The sequence below is a fragment of the Ischnura elegans genome, chromosome 10, assembly GCF_921293095.1.
Source record: "Ischnura elegans chromosome 10, ioIscEleg1.1, whole genome shotgun sequence".
NCBI classification, from domain to species: domain Eukaryota; kingdom Metazoa; phylum Arthropoda; class Insecta; order Odonata; family Coenagrionidae; genus Ischnura; species Ischnura elegans.
In genome coordinates, this window is record NC_060255.1 from 60,635,711 (window position 1) to 60,662,202 (window position 26,492).

General features: G+C 39.6%; 3 protein-coding genes across 4 annotated transcripts in view; 2 read left to right on the forward strand and 1 right to left on the reverse strand.

The window, feature by feature from the left end:
- The window catches only part of LOC124167371 (extracellular matrix organizing protein FRAS1-like), a 95,367-nt gene extending 86,768 nt beyond the window's left edge, over positions 1 to 8,599 (forward strand). Inside the window, exons 8-9 of one of the 2 annotated variants that reach the window (XM_046545387.1) lie at positions 91 to 240; positions 4,069 to 8,599. In XM_046545387.1, coding sequence (XP_046401343.1) covers positions 91 to 240; positions 4,069 to 4,418 — 500 coding nt within the window. In that variant the 3' untranslated portion in view covers positions 4,419 to 8,599. The remainder of the gene's footprint in view (positions 1 to 90; positions 241 to 4,068) is intronic. The other variant, XM_046545388.1, reaches the window with a different exon arrangement.
- A 2,798-nt stretch (positions 8,600 to 11,397) lies between these two features.
- Positions 11,398 to 23,625, reverse strand: LOC124166591 (trichohyalin-like). The gene is made up of 8 exons (XM_046544169.1): positions 23,392 to 23,625; positions 22,842 to 23,049; positions 22,612 to 22,767; positions 21,944 to 22,528; positions 17,505 to 17,732; positions 16,251 to 16,373; positions 15,370 to 15,585; positions 11,398 to 14,435 (listed from the first exon to the last, which is right to left on the reverse strand). Exons 4-8 carry the CDS (start codon positions 22,139 to 22,141, stop codon positions 11,475 to 11,477), a joined length of 3,726 nt encoding a protein of 1,241 aa, XP_046400125.1. The 5' UTR covers positions 22,142 to 22,528; positions 22,612 to 22,767; positions 22,842 to 23,049; positions 23,392 to 23,625; the 3' UTR covers positions 11,398 to 11,474.
- Positions 23,626 to 26,099: 2,474 nt separating this feature from the next.
- Positions 26,100 to 26,492, forward strand: part of LOC124166670 (46 kDa FK506-binding nuclear protein) — a 30,074-nt gene continuing 29,681 nt past the window's right edge. The window contains exon 1 of the mRNA XM_046544304.1: positions 26,100 to 26,275. Coding sequence (XP_046400260.1) covers positions 26,266 to 26,275 — 10 coding nt within the window. The 5' untranslated portion in view covers positions 26,100 to 26,265. The remainder of the gene's footprint in view (positions 26,276 to 26,492) is intronic.

The following is a 26,492-nucleotide window of genomic DNA, read 5'->3' on the forward strand; positions in this document are numbered from 1 at the left end:
AGTGTTAAAGCATTTAATAAGGCATGAAATTGTTTGGGATCAATGGATCCATTAATGGCAGTTGTCTAATGCTGCGTATTCTGTCTGCAGATGGAACAACCAAGGCGGCCGATGAGGTATGGTGGAGTGGATGTCGACGCTGCACGTGTGTCCACGGCGTGGAAAGCTGCAGCAAGGCAGCTTGCACACCTTGCAACCGATCGGCCGGACCCCTCCTCATCCACTGCTGCCCCTCCTCTGGTAAGCATTTGCATTCCCCTGTACCCCTTTAATCTCGTGTGTATGACTCCGCATTAGGCCGTCCCTTATTTTTCGGAATGGCTGTAGTGAAGCTTATATTCACATGCTAAAATGTGGTTACTTCAAAATTTAGTCACTAGTAAGCTGGAGAGAGCATTTTGGTTGTAAACAATTTTTTTAAATCTAATAATAATGGTGATGATAAATGTGATAGTGAACCTGAATTACCTAATAACTTACGACTACAGAAATGCATGTTCATAGAAAAGCAAAATTCAGTATTACTGAACCCAACTACATTTTTCCATTCCCACATTCCTTAATAGTGACTATGATTCCTAAGCAGAGATAAGCCGCCATTTACAGTGTAAACTGAATGATGGTGAAGCAAATGTAAAAAGTCAAGAAAAAGGAGATAACAATGACAATACCTAATAATTTTATTTTCCCATGTGATATATTTATATTATAGTGAATAGTACTCAAATGACTTTTGGTAAGTCAACTGATAAGATTATATGATCCTATGTGTAATAATCAACAGTGATTGTGTTAAGTTTTGTTGTCAAAATGACCCAAGAATAATATGGAGCAAATTAAAGAAAGAAATTTTCAGTGAAAGTATTTGTGACACCCCTCCATTTGCTGGGAAACTTTTTCAACTTGTAGTGCATAAAGTCCAGCAGCAAATTGGGAAGAGGGACTGAGAATCCTCAAAATGAATTTTATTCATAATACAGTTGAGCCCCGCTTTACGATAAGTTTCCTTACAATGGATTCAATATAGGTACATACAATACTAACTGATATTGCTCATGGTTTTCAAAATTTCATATTTCACCAGATTTTTTTCCACACTCTCAATGCCATCAATCATGCAATATTATGCTTTATTTGTTGATGAAACAAAAATTAGAATACAGCAGCATTCAGATGTGGTGATGGTCTTCAACGTGATTCCTCGTGCAGAAACTATATTCTGATTTAAGGTTAGATGATATTTGCTATTATAATCAGTCAACCAGGGTTTTATCTTGTGTTTACGGAGAATGTTTCCCATTCTGTCTGTACTCACCTTGCAATTGCGGTAATTAGCAGCTCTGCATCTTATTTGAGAGATGCAGACTGCTAATAATGCCTTATCTCGTGGAAGACTAACATATTAATAAATCTGACAGGCAACTTTCCTCTAAAAGAGTTTAATCCCACAATTGGTTTCAAAATATTTTGTATTGTCCTCGGATGATTTTGTCTTATAACATTTCCCTTTAATACTCTGAAGGAGAAGCATGTTTGAGAAGAGAGTGAGGGGAAAGAAATGGGAAGGAATAAGGAGAGAGAGGATAAGGAATGGAAAGAGCATGTTGGGGGAGTACAGGAAGGGGCTGGCCAGAGTGGGTAGGCAGGAATCTCCATCAAGGCCCCAGACCCAGGGAGGACCCAGGGTATATACCTCTATAATGCAAGTGTGACTATCCCAAGAACCCGAGTATCTTGTGAGCAAGGACATAGCTCTTTAAAATGAAGATATCGACTTATGGTATCTTGGTCTGGGTGCATAGCTCTTCGCTTCAAGGAATTTTTGAGAAACTTTTACGTGTTCAAAGTGTTGTTAGCTTTTAAAGTAGATGAGAGTATGATTGGGGACATCTTTACTTAGACAAAAGAAGAACTGTGAGCAGTGTTGCAATAAATTATAAAGTGAACCGTTTATTTTGGATCACAAAAAATGCTCGTTTACATAAATGTCTTTATTCACTTTTTTAATCCTTTCACTGCTGTGAATATACCTGGTATTATTGCACAGTAGGCTGCAGTGAACGTACCTTTTTGTTGCACATGTAGTGCCCCGGGGATGAATTTTCCCTTTTCTATACCCTCACTCCTTCTGGTAAGGATCGCCTTATCCCCAGACCATTAGTGAGTCATACTTTTTTAGATAAGTATCTCTTTATCTAAGAAGTAATACCGTATATGCCTGAATATAGTCCCCCCTTTTTTTTCCAAAAATGCCTGTGGTAAAAGTAAAGGGGGGGACTATATTCGAACGCATTTTTTTAAATTTAACACTTTCCCGGCGAACGACATGTAAAAACTCTTCTCAAGATACCGCGTGGGTAAGATTATATGAGAGCGCCGACGTTTCGGGTACCGACTCGCTACCCATTCTCACAGCTACTATGGGCGAGTCGGTACCCAAAACGTCGGCACTCTCATATAATCTTACCCACGCGGTATCCTGAGAAGAGTTTTTATACATTTTTTAAACTTTTCCCAAAACTGAAGCCTCAAAATTAGGGGGGGGGGACTATATTCGGACAAATACGGTAGTTTATTTTCCCACGTACTAAGCCCTTCACTTTTCTGCCACATGTGATGAGTAGTTTTCTGAGAGTAAGCTGCAGCAAAAAGGTTTAGGGGGGATTTTGTCTATATTTGGGGACCGCAAATGCCAGGTAACCACTTTGCCCTTGGGAGGAATGGGAGGTCAATGAGTGGGGAAGGAGAGGGAGAAAGTAGAAATTGGGTGGAACTATAGGTAAAGGGTAAAGGAAAGCACAATGTAATCAGTGTGTCCACATACCTGGAAAACCTGGAATAGTCAGAGAAGTTCAGTCCTCTGGAAACAGTCAGGAAATTTAGTGAGTGTCATGGAAAAATTGGCTTTCGTCGCTTGAAGTGCCTGGCAAAAACCAGCCCAATGTATTTAATTCTTATGATGCACCCAAGCGAAGCGAAATATAAAATATTTTACCAGTGTTTTGTTCTAATTTAACCAGAAATATGAATCCCTTTAATGGGAGCTCCTCTTCCGATAACTTTCCATTAAAAGAAATTTCTGTTTGGGTTGTTGCTAACGTGATATTCTTCAGTAATTGACATACATTCAGCCCTTATTTGAAACCTAGTTAGCAGAACTTTTTGGTTAGTGGACCTCCATTCTAGTTAACTGCAGTTTCTATCTGGGATATTTTATAGTTTTAAATTCACTGTCATATGAAGATGAGAGAAGATTGGAGGCATTCGAGATGTGGGTATGGAGAAGAATGGAGAGGGTAAAATGGACGGAGAGGAAAAGGAACGACGAAGTGCTGGATATGGTGGGTGAGGAGAGGCAGCTTTTGGATGAGATACGGAGGAGACAGAAGGTATGGATGGAGGGAGTACTCAGCGGGGAGGGGATGTTGAAAAAGGTGTTAGAGGATAGAATGTTAGGGAAACGAGGGAGGGGAAGGAAAAGAGTAGGATTTTTGGATAGATTGAAGGGGAGTAGGCCTTATAGCGAATTGAAGAAGGCGGTAATGGAAGGAAAGGAAGGCTCCCAGATCACTTCTTTAGTGCTCCATGCAAACCTACCTTAATCGGTAGAATACTTTAATAATAATAATTTAGATCTTTTGGAGGAGGTAGTTAACAGAGCCATGTTATTCCTACAGATCACAATAATGTGATGATTCCTGTGCTCTTTTCTTCATACTGCATTAATATTAGTTGTTAGTTATTTCTACCCTTTGAACAATGTTTAGCCATAAATTCTTATGTTTAGGACTGGATATCATTCTGTAAAACAAAATATTCCCCAGGAAACCAAGAAATCTCAGGGAATTTTTAATTGCTACTCATTTCTCATCCTATATAATTAAAACAAACTACTCACTTCCTCTCCAGGGTATTAAAATAAGTCGTTTTGAGATGAAGTCACCTGATGATGATACAAAGCGCATTGAAACTAGTTACCTGACAAAACATTTCATGGGAAATAGCCAGTCAGTTTTATGAATAAGTGCGTCTCTTTGTTTTTCACCTGGCGTTGTTTTGATTGTGCAGACAAAGCATCCAGCTGCACTCTCCCCTTTGCAGAGCCAGTGAGCCTGATTGCGCTGAGCGTGCTGTGTGCCCTTGTGCTGGTTGTGCTCGTCGTGATCGCCGTGCGCATCCGCCACTATGTGTGGTGGCCGCGTCGCGGTGGGGGCTGCCTGCGCCTGGCCGATGAGGACGGTGGCGTGAGGGTGCTGGGTGCCTCCCCGTCTCCCACCGACCTCCAGTATGAGCTTCCCCTTGGCGGGGTTGGTGGCACCGGCACGGGCAAGCGGCGCAGTGGCGAGTACTACGAGAGTGTGCCACGTTACGAGCCGACCCTCGGCGACTGTGAGAAGTCAGCACTAGCGCCACTCTGAGCGAGAGGACAAGAGTTGTTCCTTGAAGAGGGTTTGTAAAGGGGAGAGAAATGGGGTTTGAAGCCTCCTGAAATCTATTTATCCTGTAAATATGATATTTTTGTCTTCATTGTTATGCTTACTGTATTGGCTATGGACGCTATGACATGGAACGATGTAGACGCGTGTGCAGCTCAAGAAAAGGATCCTGTATGGTGATTGTGTCTTTGGGATAGTCACCCAGAGGACAAGAAGCAGCTGCCTTTATTGTTAAAGGGAAATTTTTTGTTTGAACATATCAACTGAAATGACTACATTAGTGCATTGTGCAAAAGATTCCAGCGACGTGAGTGGTCCTCTGGATTTCAGTCAAGGTCTTAGCTGGAAAAAATTTTGGGGGGTTACATGGTAGGGGTATGCATTTCGTGGGGGGGTCAATTGGAGGGGGTACGTCTAAGACTGTATTTCCCAAACATTTCTGAGGGGTTTTAACCCCTTGATCCCACCCCTGGTCACTATGGCCTTGATTTTAGAGGGGAGGGGGTAAAGTAGTCACTCGGTGTTGAAGGGGTCATTGGAAGAGGAGCATGGAAGTGGGGTGACTGCACCCCTGGTCCTGTTGATGGCCACTGCTCGTCTGATACTGTGCTGAGAACTGATTTCATTCATTGTTGTGGTGAGTACTGAAAAGTATGAGCAGGAAGGAACCACGCACATCGAAAGGCATAATGTGAGTGGAATAGATATGTTTGCGTGGAATCCAAACCCTCTGAATGAAGTTCTCTTGGATTCAATTTCCCATTGTTCTGTTTTTTTTTTTAGTTTCAACTTCTACCAATAGGCTCTGGCTTATTATTTTTGTAATGCCTTCATATTTTTAGGTGAAATCGTGCTGTGAATAATGAGTTTTGACGCATATAAAGCATGTCTCATTCCTCTACATTAAGGAGGCAAAATTTTACATATTCTATGGACATCAACCAGTTTGTAGCTATGTCACTTTTTGTTCCCTATGAGATATTGGTTCGGATGAATTCAGGAGAGGAAGTTTTCCCACCTAAGACTTCTCAAATCTGTGTGAAAAACTATGCTTGCCAAAATCTGTGACTGAAGGATGACGAAAAACTCACATTGTGAAATCAATCAATGCTGTGCTCTTGCCATCTCATGTTGTGAAGGCTGAAGGAGGATGACCTAGGAGTGAAAAGAGGATAGATACTTTACTTGGCATCAACCCAAAGCGAAGAAAACTGACTCCAGGAACGTCAGCTCTTCTCTCCAGATTTCCAATTCAAAGCGTTATGGACTGAGTACGTCTCTGCCTTTCTGATAATTATAATTTATATGATATATGAAGATCCCATTTTGAAGACACTTTGTGGAAGTGCATAGTCATATAAGTCATGGCTTCATGGAATTTGTTAATCATTGTGATTGAAAAGCCAGTATTTTGTAATGCCTCATAGTTTGTTTATACGATCATGATTTTCATTGTAGAATGTCATCAGCAGGTATTTACCCCAGGCAACTAACTCACAAGGTAAGTATGAGGTACATACCCCTGCGTTTGTACTCATTTTTTTGTACCTGATGATGACGTTCTACATCAAAACCATGGTCAGTCAAACAAATTATGTGGAATTATTTAGTTCTTGCTTTTCAATTACAATGACACTGCATGAATATAGCTGGTACTTGTGAAATAATTGGTATTTTTTAAATTTTGATACTTTTGAGGTCCACATGACTAGTTCATGTATATTGGGATTATCTGTGTTTTGATGTTAAAATAGAGCCAAGGTTTCTTCTCCCTAATCTGAGATAACATCAGGACTAATCTAATGTCAGGGCATATTAGCCCTGAGAAGGGCTTTGGCAAAGGAAAAGAATTTTCAGTTCTATTTAAACATCAAGATGTGATAACCGAAAAAAAAAACTTACAAAGCAATGATATTTTATCATCTGAAAGTCTGTTACTGAAGAAGCCTTCAGTTTTGTGATTCATTATAATTATTGGGTGTTGCACCAAGCCTTTGCCCATTTTTTAAGATGTGCAAGTTGGATTAGCACCGGAAGATTGTGCTTATCAAGAGGAGATGCTGTGTTGTTTTGTGTCATTGTGGTTGTGGTTGTTGGCTGTTATTCCATCCTATGACTCAAGCATGTGGAGGTCTTGGTTGTGGACTGGTAAAAAAACATCAATTGGCTTGAAATTAGCCTTCCCATTATGTTTGTTGCAATTTGTTTTTCTCGGTGCCAAATATATTTGCAGGGGAGGGGGACTATCTAAAGTAAATGGGTAAGGATGCCTTTAGTGCAAGCCTGGACACAGTTGGTTGCAGAGGGGTAGAAATAAAGTGAAAGATGCAAAGCAAACCCAATGTTGTGAAGTGAGCCTACTCACATATCTACTAAAGGAAAAACTTGAACCTCAAGTTTCTTAGGTCTGGTACCAAAACAATGAACAATGGTGATCACTTTGAGAGGACTGAGGGTTAACTTTGCACAGTGCCCCTTCTCAGTGACACGGGGAAGGGTTGGCCGCCCTACTCAAAACATTCCGTGGGAGGGTGAAATGCATACCTACCCAATGGGTTTCGATGGAAAAATTGCAAAGGTAAGGATACTGATTGGGAATTTGGCTAACACCTAGTAGACTAACAAAGTTGACAAAATGGAGGTTAGAGATTGAAGTTTCAATGTCATTGGCCTCACCTATTGTCATGCGAATAGCTCACGAAGTAAACACGAGAAGTTAAGGAGGTGTGAGAGGGAATGAATTTTTGTGGTCCTAGGGAATGCCTGTAGTCATCTCTCTGGTTGTAGGATAGTCGGGTGTGGAGAACTTTCCCACAGCTCATACCCTCTTGCTTTTGCCGTGCCCTCTCACCTGCAAGGATATTTGGAACTGAGTATAGTGTTATATTTTTGGATATGTGTGGTCTTTTTATAAGTACTCAAGGTGCATAACCTTCTCTGAAGTCAAAAAAGACAAGTCAAAAATTTTTGGTTCCAGCATGAAAACCCATTTTCAGAAAAGGCATGTGTTTCATGGTTAACTGCTGGGAGGAATGGATGAAAGTAGCTATTCTCTTTTGGGAATCCATTGAGAACCCTTTTGTTCATTTCTAACCATCCAGCATTTGCGTCCTTAAGATAAACAGCTTATAACTACATATTGCCTTTACAAGTCTCAGTAAACCAACCCATAAATGAAATATTGACTATAATGAATTCCAATTAGTCACCATTGAGCTAACGGGAAGGTTAATGCACCTAAATTGATCACATTTAGTGTTTTGGCATGTACCAGCTTATGTGCCCAGCACTCTTCTTGAAATTTTCTTTTGGGTTCGTTGAAGTGAAATGCAACCCTTCATAGGAGTTTTGCTTTGGCTAACTACTGTAGTTTGGTCAACAATGAATGAGTCAAAAACTTCAGCCGAAAACAAATTGAATGGTAAAGCATTAAAAATTAAATGCCTTATATTTTTCATCAATGTAGACCTATCCCTGTTATTTGTGAATATACATGTTTATTGAAGACAAAAAATATCCATAGGTATTTCCTATACGTATATTTCATCGAAAATTATCCAATGATTTTGCCAAAAATTAGCGTGAGTTCAAAGATTTAGCTATGGAATGGTTCGCAGTGAAGGGAAAATATTTAAGTTTTGCAGTACAACGAGAGACATATCATTGGAGTGGCTTTGTCTTTTTGACAAAGTGACTGGTTGCTGTCACAAGAAATAAGGAAAATTATAATGCATGTGTAACATGTGTTCAGTTCTCTTCTTATTTTTGTACTTTGGCTGAGAGACATCAGTCATCCAGCTGATGATCCTAGCTTGGTATTTAATATCTCTTCCTGAAAAGTGTGTGTGATCTAAATATCACAACTCGCATTTTTCCATTTGAAGTTTTTACTAGATTAGTAATTGATGGTGATAAAAATCATATTTATTAACAATTTATGTATATAGTTGCCAGTTTATGGTAGATTAAGAGTTAAGGGTAGTGATATAATTTTAAGGACATTGTCACAACAGTAGCTGTACTGTGGCCAAGTATTTGTTTTCAATGTATTTTTTGTAACTTTGAAGAGACTGAGAAATTGTGTAGAATTAATGTATGTATTGTATTAAGCTAAGAAGTATTGTATTTATTTTGAATGAAAAGAGTTGTGATAATATGGGTTACAAACTTCTTTCATTTCAGTTACCAAACACATGAAATCAATGGTTTGCGAGTGTAATTCGTGGGATTGTGACATGATAAAATAAAAAGTAAACTGTTGTATTCCACACAGTATTTATTGAAGACTCAACCGGTTTCGACCTCTTCTGGCCATTATCAAGAGTTGATAATGACCTCTTGATAATGACCTGAAAATTACGAAACCAGTTGAGTGTTTTAATAAATACTGTGTGGAATACTACAAAGTTTTCTTTTTAATCTATCTTCCAAACACATGCTCAAGAAAAATGAAAGTGGAACAACGTCTGACGGTGTATCTTCGTAAGATCATCTCTTGAGTAATCAAAATACAATTACATACTCATAGCCCTTCATAGATAGAATGGGTAACCTGGGGACCATATTGGTGACTCACTACTTTACTACTTCAAAATAGCATTATTTTTTTCATAGAAATTGATAAAATTGCAGCATAGAATCCAACTGTTTTAAGTATTGCACAAGAGCTCACACATGAGCTAGAAAGTTGGGGGAGGGGGGGGAGTGAGCTTTCACAAAATCTTGTCCGATTTGCGGTAACACTGAGAAAGGGGGGGGGGGGAGAGAGAATTCTCATATTTCTTTTGACAGCAGTGAGCCCACAGGCACATTCCCCTATGAGTGCGTTTCTGTGTATATTTAAACGTAAGGCTTGCTTCATTTCTTTCCCCCTGTCTGCTGGCCCTGTCAATCCACTCAAGGCATGAATGCACCCAATGTGATTGTTTGGTATGGAGTCCTTTCCCACGTGATCCCCACAAGTTGGGTTGACCCTTTTCCAAGCACATTATCATGGGGAGCCAAACATGTGTCACAATATGTGTATTTGGTGTTCAGAAACTAAAGAAGAGACATGCATAAGCATAAATTTGGGGGCTATGTGCTAAGCTTAGATTGCTTGAATGAAGAGATACCTTTCAGATAAACACAGAGAATATCATCTTAGAACCTTACTATATTTACAGGTTTAATGGAAATGAAAAAATAAGAGAGAAATTTTTCCAAAAGGATTGGCATGGGAATTTCTTTTCTGTGGTGCAATGAGGGACTTCAAATCATTTACACTGAAGGTTTGGAAAATGCTAAATTTATCATGATTCTGACATATTGTTCGTAAAAATCAGTGGTGTAATTAGGGATATGACTTGGGGGGATGGGATGGCCATGGGTGGTGACCCCTCCCTCTCTCGGGAAAATGTGATAAAATTTTGAATAACAACATGCCTGGAATTTATATCATTTTGGCACTAAAATTGAACTGTAAACAGTTGGAGTTAATAGACGTCAAAACTAGACAATAGTCATTTTTTTAAATTTTATTTCTCTGAGGTTTTGGGGGGATCTATCCTGCCATCCCTCTCATGGTTACGCTACTGGTAAAAATACATGTGAAAGCAATATCTGAAGAAAAAAACATCTTATTTATGATGAGGTGTTCCAACAATTGAGCGCAAAGAAAATACACCAACATAATGCTCTCAATTTTGAAAAGCCATCATTTTGATTCAGACACAACTCAAAAATGAGAATAATATTCTGGTGAAAACTTTTTGAATGAGGATTTTTTTTACATTAGCCAGTAGTATCTTTGTGACTAAATTAACAAAAACTTTGCCATTCTTGCTTTAGGAATGACTCATTCTTAGGGACGAAATCATGTGAAAGCATTTGAGAACTTGGGGGTTGTTGCATGAATGTCCCTTTGACATGAGCTATCTTTCATGCCAGGCTGAGCACTATAACTCTTGTATTAGTGAAAGGCCACACAGCGATAAGATTCACTTGCTTCGCGATGCTGTTTATTTTTTAAATGTAATTTTCAATCTTTTTCTTCTTCTTCAACAAGCTTGAATAGCATTTCTTTGCAAGGATCAATTTTCAATATTTATCAATAGTTTCATCATCTCTGCACACCTCTTCTCATACTGATTGAAGGTCTTGATCAAATGTGCTGAATAACTTGTGTCTTCTTTTTCTACTTTAGAAAAAAATTACTAACTGGTTGCATAAGTTTGACTTTGGCACCAGGTGACACATTAATCACAACACTATTGTTATGCAGTCAAAGTTATTTTTTTTTGATGAAGTAGCATCAGATTGAGGAGTTTTAAGTGATCTTTACTCTCTTTGCACACTGCTTCATGGCTCACTGAATGGAATTTATCAAGGAGTGATTGCTAATTGTTACAGAGTCATTGAACAATAAATAGTACTATCTTTGATGGTTAATTTGCCTCAGCAAAGTGTAAAAGTTCCAACACTGTATTCCTGGTCATATTCGGTTTTTTACCCTGAAATGGCTGAACCTATAGTGAATGTAGCCTAACCGCATTGCACTACACAGACTTCGTACTAAAAAGTATAGCATTTCCCTGAATTAGTTATTTGAACCTGTGATGACCCAAACAAGTAATTACGTCCTCAGCAAAGCTGCAACTAATTCTGTGCGGTACAAATTTCATGTACCTCTCTTTTTAGTCTATAAGAGGGCATAAATAAGAAGCATTAAGGTGGTGCAAATTAGCATTGTCTACAACTTCATAATTAATTATTATGATTTGGCTTGGCAAAGGCCTAAAATACTCCGCAGAGAAAGATGGTGTCTTAGTAGTTCAAGTAGTAAAAACCTACTGTGAATTCGGTGGATCCAGGCACGAATCCCAGCCAAGACAAATGATTTTTCCTCTATGGAATTTCACACTTCAAGTGTAGTATATACATAATGTCAAAACTTGTAGGCATTATTTTAATAGCAATAGGATTTCATTTCAAAAGGAACAGACAGTTTATTTCACCTGTACTGATACATTACATAAAAGACCACTTTTACGGTGATCATTAACATTTTGGTTTCCCTGCACTTTTTGGCCTTAACGTCACTTTTATTGGAATATTTTCAATCAAAACTGTTCTTGAAGCTGGTTTTTGATCTCTTCTTGACTTCTCTTGGAGACTTCTGGGTTTAGGAAATTCCACCTTTTGCACCAAACTCCCACCCATTGTCTTCTCCCTCCGAACTGTTGCTGGCTTCACCCCTTTGCCTGGTCCATCACTGGGAGGCGTGGGCTCCCTAGCTTCCCTCGCCGCTGGCTGCCACTTGCTGCTGCTCTCCTTCTTGGCCACTCTCCTTGCCAAATTATCTTTCCTCCCGTCCAGTACAACTCCTTTGTGAACAACTCCCAAGCTTACCTCATTTTTAAAGTTATTTTTCACATGGTTAAAATATTGCCTGAGATGTGCCTCCACATTTTGTTTGGGCGAATGATAATTGTTTTTTCCTCCCATGGCAAACCTTCCATCAGACTTCGTGACTCTGATGTTCTCTCGTGAGATCTCATCCCTCGGTGCCACTTCTGGTATATATCTGGTTGCAATCCTCAGAGCAGCATCCTTCCCCACACTTCCCTCCCGGTGCCTCCCCTCCTCCCCCTCCCCAATTTCTGCTTGCACCTCCTGGTCCCTTGTCTGCACCCTCCTCTCCTGCACCCTCCGCTGCCAGGCCTGTTCCATCTCCTCCCTCACCTTGGCCACTTCCAGTTTGGCCGCTTGCTTGATGGCCGCTTCCCGTGCCACATTCCTGGTGCACACAGCACCCAGCACCCTTTGGTGGTACTCCTGCATTCCCTGTAGCCGCTCCTCTGCCTCCTTCACTGGGGTCCGCCTGTCGCCCGCTCCCCCCTGTCCCACTAGGAACTCAAGGTCCTCACTGAGGTGCTGCCGGTCCTTCAGCAGCTGCTCCCGTTCCTTGCCCCACCGGACCTCTGCCTCCTGCTTCCATGCCTCATGCTCCTTCCCCAGCGCCTCAAACTTTTTCTTGACCTGCACCTGTTTGCATCGCTCAGCCTCAACCAAGGCACTCAGCTCCTGAACCTGCTCTTCACCTCGGGATACTTTGGCCTTCAGCTCTGTATTCTGCTCCTCTAGGTTAGTACACCGGGAACGCAGGGACACCTCGATTGTACGACATTGCTCTTCCAGCCTCTGTTGCAAACACGCCGTGCTCTCAGCCAGCTCCTTGTTCTGTCTCTCCAGCGAGATCACTTGTGTTTGGTACTGTGTCTCTATCGCTTGCATTTGTTCCTTGAGGGACTGTCGTTCCCTCGACAACTGTTCCCTGAGCATCACATTCTCCTCCCCTATGTGAGTCAATCTCCCTTGCAAAGCATTCGTCTCCTTATCCACACCCTCTTCCAGTGCTAATATTCTCCTCTTAAAAATTTGCTTGAGGATGTCTTCCCGAATCATCCTCAAGTTTTTTGACCTCAGCTCCTCTTGCAGTTCAATGATCTTTGCCTCCAAACTGTTCCTGCTGGCAGTGTGAGTCTTCTCCATCAAATCACAACGCTTTTTCACCTCTGTCAGCTGATTCATCACGCTATCATGTGCTTTGATTAACTCCTCACATTTCAATCTCTCAGTCCTGTACTCTTCAAGAAAATCTTCACTATTTTGCTTTTTGTTCTGTATAGATTCATACTTTTGTTTCATCTGAAGGAGACTCTCTTCCTTTGACATCAAATCTCTCCTCATCAAATCACAATGTTTTTTCACCTCTGTCAGCTGATTCATCAGGCTCTCATGTGCTTTGGTTAACTCCTCACGTTTCAATCTCTCAGCCCTGTACTCTTCAAGGAAATCTTCTCCATTTTGCTTTTTGTTGTGTAGAGATTCATACTTGAATTTCATCTGAAGGAGACTCTTTTCCTTTGACGTCGAATCTCCCCTCAACATTTTTATTGTGCGCTCCTTCTTCAAGACCTCTGACATGGACTCACTTAGAAGTCGATTGGCTTCCTCGTTTTTGAGGATCTCTTTGTTCAGCATGGCTCTTGTCTTTTGCAGCGAAACCCTCTCTGTTGACAAATCATCCTTCAAAGCCTTCACCTCCATTTCTAGGTTTTGCCTCACTGAAACTTCCGATTCCAACTGTGCTAGCAGATTCTGTTTCTCCCCTTGTAGTAAGTCGCAGTTCAATTCCTCTTCCTTCCTCTGTTCCTGCAATGTGTCCTCCAGTCGGCCCCTCTCAGTCCTCTCCCTCTCCAAATCTTCCATCAGACCTTCTGTCTTGAGTCTCTCCTCCTCCAGCTGTTGTGCCAGACCCTCTGACCTCTGTCTCTGCTCCTGCAGCTCTCCCTCGAGGCACTGAACTGCACCCTGCATCCTCTCCGCCTCCTGCTCCATCATCCGCTCTGCCTCCTCCCGGGCCCTCACTTCCTGGGAACACTGCTCCCTCATGAGTGCCATACGCTCCCTCCCAGCCTGCACCTCCCATTGGGTAGATGCTACTTCCTCCTGCAGCACCCTGCACCTGGCCTCCAGCTCCACCACCTCACTCTCCAACCTCTTTGCTTCACCTTCAGCGTTATCCCGCTCCCTCTCCACTCCAGCAATCTCCTCTCTAATGCAGTTTGCCTCTCTCTGCCACCTCTCCACCTGCTCTTTGAAGTTCTCTTTTGCTTGAGCCAGCCACTCCATCTTTTGGTTTGCATCTTCCATCACTGTCTCCATGATTATCTGTCGTTCTTGCAGCTGATCATCCAGTATTTCGAGTTTTATAAGCAGTTGCTCCTTTTCTTTCCTATTTTTCTCCAAGTGTTCGTTTTTGACCTGTAGTTCGTCGCATGTGTCTTGCAGTTTCCTCAATGTTTCTGCTTGGACAGCGAGTGTTTTGCTGAGATCACTCAGCTCTTCTTCTTTGGAAAGCAATGCTTGCTCATATTTCGTCTTGCACTCCTCCAGGCATTTACACGCCTTCTCCATTTCTTCTTTAATTTTCAATGTGCGTATTTTTTCTTTTGCCTAAAAAAATCATGTTGGTAACTTTAATTAATCAAAGAAATTACAGCACTTTCTTGATTGGTGTTTGTTGTGAGGTCTTCAAAATGATTAGATGCAGGGTGAAAATTCCTTTATAAGTATCATTTCACTAAAGCTACAGTGATGTTGCTATGAGATAGCCCCAATGATACTCCTAGATATGAATAGTATGTATGGAAATGGAGGATTCTCGAGTAGGCCACCAGATGTGTTGTCCCCCACAGGGCACTTAAATGGAATTACACTAGTTGCCACTTGGGTTGCTGACAGTTCAGGAGTCTGATTTCACAGTGCAAAAGTTATAATTAGGTTGTCAACCAAAATTTATGTTCACAATAGTATAATCTATCAAATTAATAAATTCTGAATACTAATCCTCTAGAGGGCAAATATTGAGAATAAATGGATTGCTTTGTACTCATCCCCATGGTGCAAAAGGGCTAGGTGATTATGCATCAAGTTCACTTAGTGGTGCAAGAGATGGATGTCATGCTGCTGCCTAAGCAAAAAACCCTACAGTCCAGTCTTAAATTTGCCTTGGAGAAAAATGGCTTGGGGGTGTATCTGGTAGCATGTCTGACCAGCAATTGGGAGATTCTGTTTCAAATCTCAGCCAAGGCAAGTGATTTTTTCAGAGTGAATCTCACCCTTCATCTGCATGACTGTGAACAATAACATCTGCACATAACTGTGAGCAAGGTCACTTGTCATATGCAATGCTTTAAAAGGGTGTTGATATTTTTAATTCAATTGTGTACGGTGGAAAATTCCTCATAATTTTTGGATATCTGTTTTTGCTCCTTGTTGCATTTGTCACACCATGCAGTGCTTTGATGAGAGATGTTTTCTTTTTGAGAAATTTCACCATCTTTGTGATTCATGAGGGGTAGCATGAAAAGTAAAGAGTCTTACCAACCTCATTGATTTTGAGAGTATTCAGTAGACTCTCCAAGATTTTTTCTTTTTCCAATGAGCTCTGCAATTCTTCTTTCAAGCTGTCCCGATCCGTTTTCATCTCCATTAGTTTCCCCTGCATATCATCCGCCTCGTCCATCCACACCCACAGCTGCACTTCCAAGTCATTCCTGGGGGAGCGCAACGTGCTTTTCTTTACTTTTGTTTGCCTGAACTCCTGTAATTTTAATCATGATTTACATTAACAACGTTCTCATCAACCACTTTTATATTAAATATAATGTTGGGTCTTTTTGGAGTTTGGTTTAAGAAAAAACTTTTTATTCAACACAAAGGTGATGTTTCAGGATGGTGAATTCATTCACCATCTTCAGGACTAACTATACTAAACAAAACAGAAACACTGGAGAGATAAGTTAAGTTTGGCCTTAACTTGAACTATAACCTCTTCAACTCCATCACTGACTGTACTGAACTGGCATACAATAATCTGAGAACTGGTATATGTATATGTGGAGTTGGTAGTGGATACATATAGAGCCGGAAGGATATCAGAAATTCAGAAAAGAAAGACATTCTTGACAGTTTTGGATGGAATTGAGGATCTTGAAGATCAAGTTAAGGACACACAACAGTTATTTTTCCAATGGTCCTGATTTGTTTTGCGTAGTTAGCCCTGAATATGGTGAATAAATTTGCCAAACCATTGGCTTTTTGAATTTACCAACCTTCGGGCTGAATTACTGAGTGAGGGAGTTCAGTAAATGCACCAATGTGACATCATTCTTATGTCACATTGGTGCATTCTTACTTGTTATGCATTTCTAGTGAGATTGGTATGAATTAATGTCAAAGAGAGAGTATGTTCGAGGGTCAACTTACTGAGAAGGGGTCTTCTCGGGACATTCTCCATGTTTGTACTGCACTGCTTTTGGTTTCTAGGAGAGAGGCAAGTTGCTTTCTCCGGCCCCATTGCAAGGTTGGAGCACTTGGTGGTCGATAGAGCTACAGGGAAAATGACTTTAGTTATTCAATTTACAGAGCTTTGTTGCCTCCCAATCATCATGCTCACTTTGTACATATTAAAGGCATAGATTGAATCGACTCAAAATGGCTCAGATAATTGAGAGTAATTTGTCCACAACTGCTACAATTCCCCTATCTTGCAGCATTTTGCTGCCAGGTGAGTTACAAGATTATTCTTTGACTGATTGCATGCTAGATTAAATTGAAGAAAAACCAATTTTAATTCCATTTGTAAGGCTTTCACAAATTGTAATTTGCTTTGGGCAAGTTGCCTTTCCATTGGTACATCATTTTCTCAGTATAAATAACTAGAGCTGGATCAAATACTTTTTGATTGATTGAGATGAATCAAATATTTTTTTCCTCAAACTCATACATGTATTAATCTCACCATAAGTTTTGACTGAAATTACATTATTGAATATTGAAATTCTTAATGTCTTATAGCAACTCAAAATGCCTGCTAAAAATATTTTACCCTTTTTTCCAGCTAATGAATTTATTCCATAGATCCATTTATCAGTGCAGTGATGCCAAAACTGCAGAAGCTAACTATTGTACTATATGTCAAAGGTTATTATACATATTATTGTCTGAGATGTGTATTGAGTATAATTTTTTCAAATTTAATTTTAGATTATTTCCTATTTTTTTAATGTGAAGTTTTTCTCATCCTCCAAAATCATTTAAGTGCACCTGCACACATGGCTCACACTGGTCCTCAAGGTGGAATGCCTGATAAGCCCCTCCCAGCAATTCAGTCTAATCTAAGCCCTGGTTTCTTAGAAGCATGCATCTGTGGCTGTATTATGACTAATGGTTTCAACATGTTCCAGTTGCCTTCATGGGACCTCTGTGCCACTGTGCAATTGTACACATATAGCAGTTGCCTCCCAGGCAGCTTTTGCACGACTGGGTGTTGAGGTGTCAGACAAAGTAGTTCCCAACATCACACTGTTTTTAGATGCTTCCGTACAAATCACTTTCCCGAGTCTGTAACCAGCCCACTGTCCATTGTGCAACACAGCCATGGATGCATGATTCTTAGAAATCAGTGCTTTAGCTAAGTGAAGGCATTGAAATACATGTGAAGCTCTTGTGGTGGCTTACTTTTTTGCAGTTGTTTCCCAGTGATTTTTCTCCTCTAGTTCCTCCTAAGCTCCAGTAGATCCTTAAATTTGCTGAATACATCAATTTAGCTTGTTCATACTTTTCTCGAATGGAAGATATAACACTTTCCAGGTCATGAATTTTTTCCTCTCTGACACCAACCAGCGCTTCAACCAGAGCAGCAGGCAGCATTGCCACTGGTTCTTCAGCCTTGTCATTCTCCACAGTCTGAGTGATAAGGCAAGCATTTTTTAGAGCTCTCGTATTTTATTTCATTGTTCTATTTGTCATCACAACATAATTGAAATATTTATAACATACCCACCTAAACAGCTACCCATGTCAAACTGAAAACTTACTTTCGAGACTTGCCCTTTAGAAAAAACACTGAGGTGATTAAAAGATTTCTAAGGTCACCATACGATTGAAGAGAAATAAAAGTGCTTTTTATATTCCACATAATATGTGCTACATGATATAATTACATACATCATGCTAAACATTAGCCATAGCTAGAAAACATTTTTGGTGAGGGAAAGCATTGGGGGGGGGGGGGGGTCTCATTTGGAGTGGGTGCATAAGATACTGTATCTTTCAATACTTTTGGGTAATCTAATCAGACAACCAGTGGTTAAACCAAGAAGAGTCAATTTTGGATTTATATTTGCTTAATGAAACAATCAGGCAGGTACATACATACTTGGTTTTAATTGGCTGAACCTTCTTTTTTTTTAATCTTCATCAATACAATTTTTAGTCTTTCGAAGGATTCCATTGAATTCTCATAGTTATCCTTGTCTATCATTGGTAAAAATTGCTACTCCATGCTCTCTGTTCTAGAGCAGCATCATATAAAATTTTAATATCTAAAAGATATCAATTGTAGTTCACCTATACATACTACCTTTATCCCTTAGGTCAGGGATCTCCAAATTATGGCTCCTGGGTCACATAATTTCATCTGGCCCACTAAACAAATTCCTGTGTGTTTACTTGCAATTAGCTCATGTAATCTAAAACCTTATTTTAATGAAATTTTGAAGACTAAAGGACAGTGTCATTTGTCACTTTAATTTGGTTGCATTAAATAAAGGCAGGAATCTACTTAGTTTACCCTGATTTTTTTCCCACAAGATATTTTTCAATTTTTTTCATTTTATGCTCTAATTTTTGAAGAAATCAAATTACTTGCACAGATTTGCTTTTTTTTAACCTTTATTCCTTCGGCCTGCATAAATATGGGAGATATATATTCTGGCCCTTACAGTGAGAAGTTAGGAGACCCCTGTCTTAGGTGATATAAAAAAATTACCCAATAAATAAAAATCTGATATCATTGGTAAATGATGAAAATATGTGTAAATATTATTTGGTAAAATTATATGTAGGTATAGTCACGGGCTGAACATTGGGCAGTTAACTTTTTTCATATAAGCATACCAAGGAGGTTTCTGAAATCAATGGCAAAATTCTTTTTTTGCATTTCAGTAGTATCACTATGTACGTAATGCCTGTTTTTGGTCAAAATCATTAACTAGTAAAATTCACTTAGCCGATAAAAAAAATATTGCTGGCCTCGGAGGCAGGGTTAAGTCCTTGCCTCTTAAACAAGAAGTGACAGGTTCGTCTCCTGCCGGGGTAGGTTGCCCCAATCCAGGGTATAATTATTAACGCTTGTGTAATTGTGAACTTTTGAAAAAACAATGGAAAGGCCAACATGAGCTGTTTTCGGTGGTATGGATATACATAAATATTTATAGAAGTTACACATCGCTAAGCTGCTTGGGATCTTTTTTAACCATTCGCAATTGAATTTTGATAGTTTCAAAGGACTTCATTGAATTCTCATGGTGAAGTTGATCTAGTGTTAGGAAAAAGGGCTCCTAAATGCTCTCAGTCGGTTGCTGGCATAGTCTAGTCTAGACTGCCTAGTGGACTGGTTCGTCTAACCACTACCACCTTTCAGGGGTACAGCCAGGAATTAAGACTAAGGGGTGGTGGTTTAGGTGCAACTAATACTGGAAGGCCAGAGGGTACGGAATACCGGCCAGGGTAAGCGAGAGGTGTGGGGGCCCTTCCCCAGAAAATTTTTAAGATAAATGGTTTTAAGGCTTCCTGAGGGATATTTTATTTATCCTTACACTTGTCTATAAGTACATAATATTAAACCAGTTAAGTAACATAGATCAAATTTCAAAATTTCCCTGAGCTCTGGGGGGGTTTTATCTCCCAAAACCCCCCTTCGCCGCACTACTGCCACCTCTGACGCAGTGCATTCCCTTGCTCCTTTGGTCCAAACTTCCAGTTAGAGGGAAAGGGATAGAGTGCCCCTCTCCTTTTGTGTGATGCTTCTTTTTCGTTTAGATACTTTAATTTGAGCTTGATTACATCATATTTATTACGATGCAGCCTAATTACTTTTTTAACTTCTAAAATGAGAAATTGAACAAATATTTAATGTAGGAATGTTGTAATGACAACAAAATACATTGTGCAAAAATAATTTTCATGAAATAATGTGGTGTCTCATTTTATCAATAATATGAATTCCCACAATAATGTGCCACAATTCATGAATATGTAATACCATTACTTAAAACAACTAAGAGTGCACTCTACATTCATTGTGAGAAAATCATACAAAAACCTTCAGACATACTAGTTTGCAATTTCACACAGTTTCTTGCAAAAAAAATCATGTGATATTTGCCAAAACCCCCACCCTTTCCCTTAAAGGCCTGTTTACACAGTACAGTATGTATTTTAAATGTCTAAATGTATGAACATGTGAATGCACACAAAAATGTACCGTGTAACCACTCAACTTCTGCAAATGCGTGTACAGAAAATAGAACCTTTTTCTCATTTGGTTCATACATTTGTACATGTTCTGTGCCACAAAAATCATTCATGCAAACAGTCGTTAACTCATACGTGACAATGTATTGTTTAAACAGGCCTAAAGATTGGGTGAGATTCGGCTAACCCCTTCCCTCATAAATGACTCTCATAATTAATGGAAATACATCACTTGGCTGACAGGGAATATCTTACTTCCTATTATATTTCTTGTTGCGGCACAAAGCGGAATTGCTTTGTGCTTATCATCAGCCTCCACTGCATTCTGCCTTCTGCAGCTCCAGCATTCCCCTCTTTTACTTGACCTCTCCAATGGAGTCAAGGTATAAGTCTTCTTCCCATCCCTATAATTTCAACAATACCTTCTTCTCCTCTTAATTTGACCACACGTAGCTTCTTGACCTTTTTTTCTAGGGCTACTATTTTTGGTCTATGGTGAAACAAAACCCACAAACTTCGTGGAATAGTACTGTGTTTTGTTTCACCATGAACATTTCATCGTTCCACCAAGTAACACCCAAATCAGTTGATTTTATTAGCAATGTTAGTACTATTTTTGGGCCAAGTCCATATTGTAATTACCAAAAAATGCCTCCCTAGGATGATTACAGCAACAAGATTGGAGTTAGGACCATAAATATAGTGGCACATCAATCAGCTTGGTTGGGTTGCATTTGCACATCTTTCGTAGTGTGTACTACCCTAAATTGATTTTCATTGTAAATTTGCTCCGATGCCAGCTCAGCTTTGCTGATACCAACGCACATGCTGTTCTACTTCTTACCGGAATGTGAGAAATTTCACTTAAACTTTCCCTAAGAACAGAAAAGTTGTTGGATTCACACACAAAAATAATTTCTATCAAGAATTAAAGTTAGGTTCCAACAAAATAGGAAATATTTCAGAAAACCATTTTTAAGCATGACTCCAACAGGTACACCTTTAGACATTTATATAGAATTGTTTACTTTTTCAATCAACTAGGTTTTATTTTAACATAGGAGAGTACAATGGTAATATAATAGGATTTCATATTGAGCTGTCAGTTATTTCACATTATGCTCTTAACTCTAAGTAGACTGCTTTGTGTACAACATCAGCGGGCTTGTAGAATCAGCCTGTTGGATTTATTTACATAATGTACGAGTTTAATGCCTGATTGCATGAAAGATTTTTGAGGACCAGAATGGAACGTGAACATTAAATTAGAACAGGTTCAATTTTCTGTCCATGCATTAGCACAAGCTGGGTGATGGCGCATTTTGATGTTCAGTATCACATTCATATATTGACTTGTAAGAACTAATGTACCATGTAAACATGCCTTTAGAATTAAGAAAATATTGCATTTACAGCAATTGGCAGTATTGACTTCTTATGAATAATAGATTGCGATAATCAACAAAACAGTGATTAACAAAATATGCACAGCAATTAACTTCCAATTAGGAGATTTTCATTCAAAATATAACATACTATCAATAGTTCTGGCTCAACACTAGCTACGCCGATCGACTTAGGATAACAAGCCAATAAAAGAAAACATTAAATGAGGAATGAGCATAACGAAACGTGTGTACCTGAATCTTGCTGTGGCCATGAAATAGTCCCATGCGACTTTTCCTCGTATCCCTATCCATTGGATAGCCTATACTATTCACATCACTCAGGCCCAACCTTTTCCGCGGCGTTGTCCCATTCATAGCCGAATTCGTTTGTTGATTGCCATCTTCTACTTCGTCGTAAAATTTTAATAAATGATTTTTAAAGAAAAACATTATTTATTAATTTATACAAGTTATACCTAACCACAATAATTTACCCGGAAAAGTGTCACCATAGCACCACAGACAACTGAAAACAGTAACAACAAATAACAACAACAGCAGGAAGATATTGCCGAGTGGTGCTGAGCTCTAGCAACAAAACTCTGGAGTCTATGAGCTCAAGGCGCTTCACGACTACCGCAGGGAATCTAACTGTGACTGAATAGAATAAATTTTTTTATAAAAACGAAACAATTCTTCATGATTAAATTCTATGCAGCTATTCTTGTAGCCTTCACAATCACTTATTTGAAAGGTCAACATTGCCGCAGGGAGCTTCTGCTTCGAATGGCCTTTGGAAGTCATTTGAAGATTCAGAGACCAGCTAACGTCCTGTAGCTACAAAATAAAGAGAAATATTAGAAAAGGCTTAAAACAATAAAACATAATTCACCATTAGACAAACAATAATTATTAATTACCTCGCAGTTGTGAGGGTAACTTTTCCGTAATCTATCAACGATATTTTTGGCATGGTTTCCCCAAGCGGTTGCATAATCTTCAGCTTTTTCTCTGCTCATATCAAAGTTCTGCAACTGCCGAGACAGTATGGCTGGCTTTATCATGAGGAATGCGGCCTGAAAGTATGGGAAATACACGGCTATATCTGCCTTTCACCTGAGATGCCAACACCTACTAGATGCTATTCTACCTGCTCGAAAATGTACACAGAGGATTCCAATAACAGGGCGAGATCTTCTTTTTTAACGCCGAGAGAAACGACTAACTTCTCCTCCTCTTCGTCACTGAATACCTTGGATTTGGTAATGCCATCTTCTAATTTCAAGGCAATGCGATCCAGCAGCAAAGGAAATTTTGGAGAGCTGATACCGTCGATGACAGGCAACGCACACCGCAAACTGAAAGCGATTCGAACGACCTTAGTGCTACCACAGGGCAAAATCGTAAACAAATACCTTAACCACCTTAACTATGGACACCAAGAACCAACATCACAATAGTAATCAGAGGGCACATTAGCACATCACATTAACATTAGCTGATTACCATTACCAAGGCCACTTTCTAAGCAAATAATTTCGATTTGAAGAAAAAACACAAGCATAAAGATAATTCATTTTATGGACCAGGATGAAGGAATGACTGTTTAATTACCTCCACCTGGAAAATTCTCACAATACATCTAACAAAAAACGACAATACTAGATAATTTCAGTCAAGAGTATAGGATCTATGATTACCTGTCAATCATAGAAATCTGAGTCATTATCGGTTTTACGACTTCTCAACGAAATTCAACACAATTTCTTTAAATAATCGAATAATACGCTTGACTACAATTATCGCACGCTATGGTGGCTTCAATTACCACCTTGCAAAGACGGAAACCTCGAATATTTTCAAATAAACCGATAGAAACCAATGGAAACAATGGGAATTTCCAGTGTTGACAAATTGAGGCGATTGGGGCTGATTAGTGCTACCTGGCGGTTGGACTGGTAATTACTGCAATACGCGCGGGCCGGCTTAAATCAATGTTGGGCGACGGCGTACGTTGATATTATACTGATCAATAGCTATGGTCTTGTTCAGCCGAAACGATTACATTCTGCTGAGCGCTCTGTGATTTCTCACCGACCAGAGTTAGCATGTTATGATGGTAGGGTCAATAAAGTTATGTGATGATCGTGCGACTGGTCACTGAACGCAAGCGCGCGGTCTAACAACTTATAGAGAAACGCAGCAGTGTAGGGCGAACGCTGCCATTGTATCAGAATGAATATTATTAGGTTTGAAAGAGAATTCATTTATTAGAATCGTGAGTTTGCAATACCGTCTCTGTCATCAATATAATAGTAAATAACCGTTTATTTGATAAATCATGTTTATGTTATTTCACAATTTAAATTACCTATTTAAATGCATCTATTTTTGGTGGCACAAAGTTTCTAGAAAATTTGTAATGAAAATACCGTGCCATGTTTCGAGTACGTAACAACTTTCGGTGTGTATATGAAACAGCTATTTCACTTCAATATGACAACCAGTGGCGGATCCAAGATAGGAAAAAGGGGAGCTAAGAGGGAGGTTACCTCCCAGCAGTAGTGGGGATCCGAACAAAATTACCTTTCCATCTAGTGTAAATTGGATATTCCAGAGGGGGCTATAGCCCCTTTTAGCCCTCCCCCATAGGTCCGCCACTGGTGACTACGTAGCATGAGCGTTAGGCCGGCCCTTATTTTTCAGAATTGCGAAAAGTTATGTTTTCCTAGTCTCAAAATGATCCAAATTAGGTTTGTATTCACGTGTTAAAATTTCGTTACTTTAAAATAACGGCAACCCGTGCCCCAAGGGCCCTAAGTACTGGGGACCCTCAATAGGGTGGTATCCTATTATTTTTTTATTGCCTAAATCGAAAGATTATTACTCCTGGAGTACGTATTTCACGCTTTTAGATTTTTAAATGACGATATCTATTTTTCGCGATTAAATGAAAAGTGAAAAATTTCAAGCGCGCGAAAACGCGACGCGTAAGTATGAATGCCGGGAATTCTCTCCGCGTGACGTATTTCTGGTTCCCGTTGCCGCCCTGCGAGGTGACCTTGAGGCGAGGCTTTGCGCTGATACGACGCAGGCTGCTGGCGGGTAGCCTAGTACCCTGCTGGCTGGTAGCGCTTGGCTTAAATAAGGATTATTAATAACTTATCAAACGAGGAAAACTTTCCGACCTTAGCCACTTTTAATAAGTGATTTTTAAGACATATTTCCCTGAGCTCTGCGCCTCATGCATGCATTGGTAACCTCAGACGATGTATAACTCCTATCTTCTCCTATAGAAACTAGGTCCCTGTGACGTCACGTGGAGTGGCATTGCATGGGCGCCAATCTGGCCCTTTTCAAATGAGGATAAAAATGGACCATTGCCATTCGTCTAACCCGGTATTTCTAAAACAAAATAATTTGTATATTATGAATACACTAATGGTGGGTAACGAATCGCAATCAATGCCTTTCGTTTTCTTTGATGAAGGAAACTACCCTATTGAGTTTTTTGGAGCAGAAAAAATGCTATTTAAATGTAAAACGTAAAAGTAAAGTCTTTAGGGCCGATTTTCTGCTTGTTTTGACCTATCTCTAAGCGTTCATGATATATCGTCCGTCGTAATACAATCCACCCCCTTTCCATTATAATAAGAATCATTGTAAGAAAGACAGCAGCGCCGCCAGGATTTTGAAATGGTGAGTCCGGGGCCCTTCCGGGGTGTATGGAAAACACCGTAGGGCAATGAAGGGGGTTGTAACCCGGAAGCTTCCCCCGTGGCTACGTGGAATGATGATGAATAAAGATAAAAACTATAACTGGAATAGAGCAACACAGTGAGGATGCAACCGTTGGCGTCTTTTAATCCAGACGAAATACCCTGATATTGTACGCATATATTGTTGACAGCCATTAATAAATACTTGTATTGGAGTTTTGGATGTTTCCAACCCATTTCAAAATTGTGGTCCTTACGGAATCAGTGAGCAATGTAAAGCAAACTGCCGTTGCCAAAACTCACGCGGGAACTCTTTTTCATATCGAATCAAATATTAAGTAAGAATAGATAATGAAAAGACAAAAAAAGGTACGAAGGAGAGGGCTTCCTTGGAATCTTATTTATAACAGTTCAAAGCAGAGCCATGAGCGTTATAATATCGGTGGCAACAAATTTTATCACTTTTTTGCAATTATAATATCTTTGGAACAAGCTTAACCGGTTACATGAACATATTTTAATATTATAATGAACGTATATTAATATTATAATAATGTATAAATAATTATTATTATGTGTGTTCATGCCCGGTTCGCAGTTGAAATGAACGAAACCGCGTCAGAGACATCTGGTGACGAGAGAAATTTAGTTCGTCAAATGTTTCCTCACGGAGCCCACCGGAAACACCACTGCCTTCAAATTATTCAATTTATTTCCTCCTGTCCCTCGTTGGCGCGTACTCATACCGTCAAGTGCGCTGAGACCCGGCTGAACTGAAACTTTTATTCCAACTCTGTTTAATTAGTGTTTTTATAGTTTATATATCATTGTCTAAATCTTATCAACTTTATCAAAATGTTTTGGGGTGAGTAAAAAGTCCGTAATGTCTATGTGAGTTAAAATGTCGGTTAATAATGATGCCGCCATGTGATCTTGAATACAAGAAAGCATGGTCGTATTTCTGTTGTTACGTGTGGCAGGGTCAACTTAATTAGTTTATTCATTAATGAATGGTCAGAGTAGGTGAATTTACTGTCAGTAAGCGTACGTTTCAAGTTGAGAATCTTGTAATCGTGTTATTA

Coding starts and splice junctions, on each gene's coding strand:
- LOC124166591 (XM_046544169.1), bottom strand. CDS start 22,141: ATGTTTTTCTTTAAAAATCATTTATTAAAATTTTACGACGAAGTAGAA. Junction 17,733..21,943: donor ATGGCCACAGCAAGATTCAG/GTACACACGTTT, acceptor CTTATCACTCAG/ACTGTGGAGAATGACAAGGC. Junction 15,586..16,250: donor CCCGAGAAGACCCCTTCTCA/GTAAGTTGACCC, acceptor TTAAAATTACAG/GAGTTCAGGCAAACAAAAGT.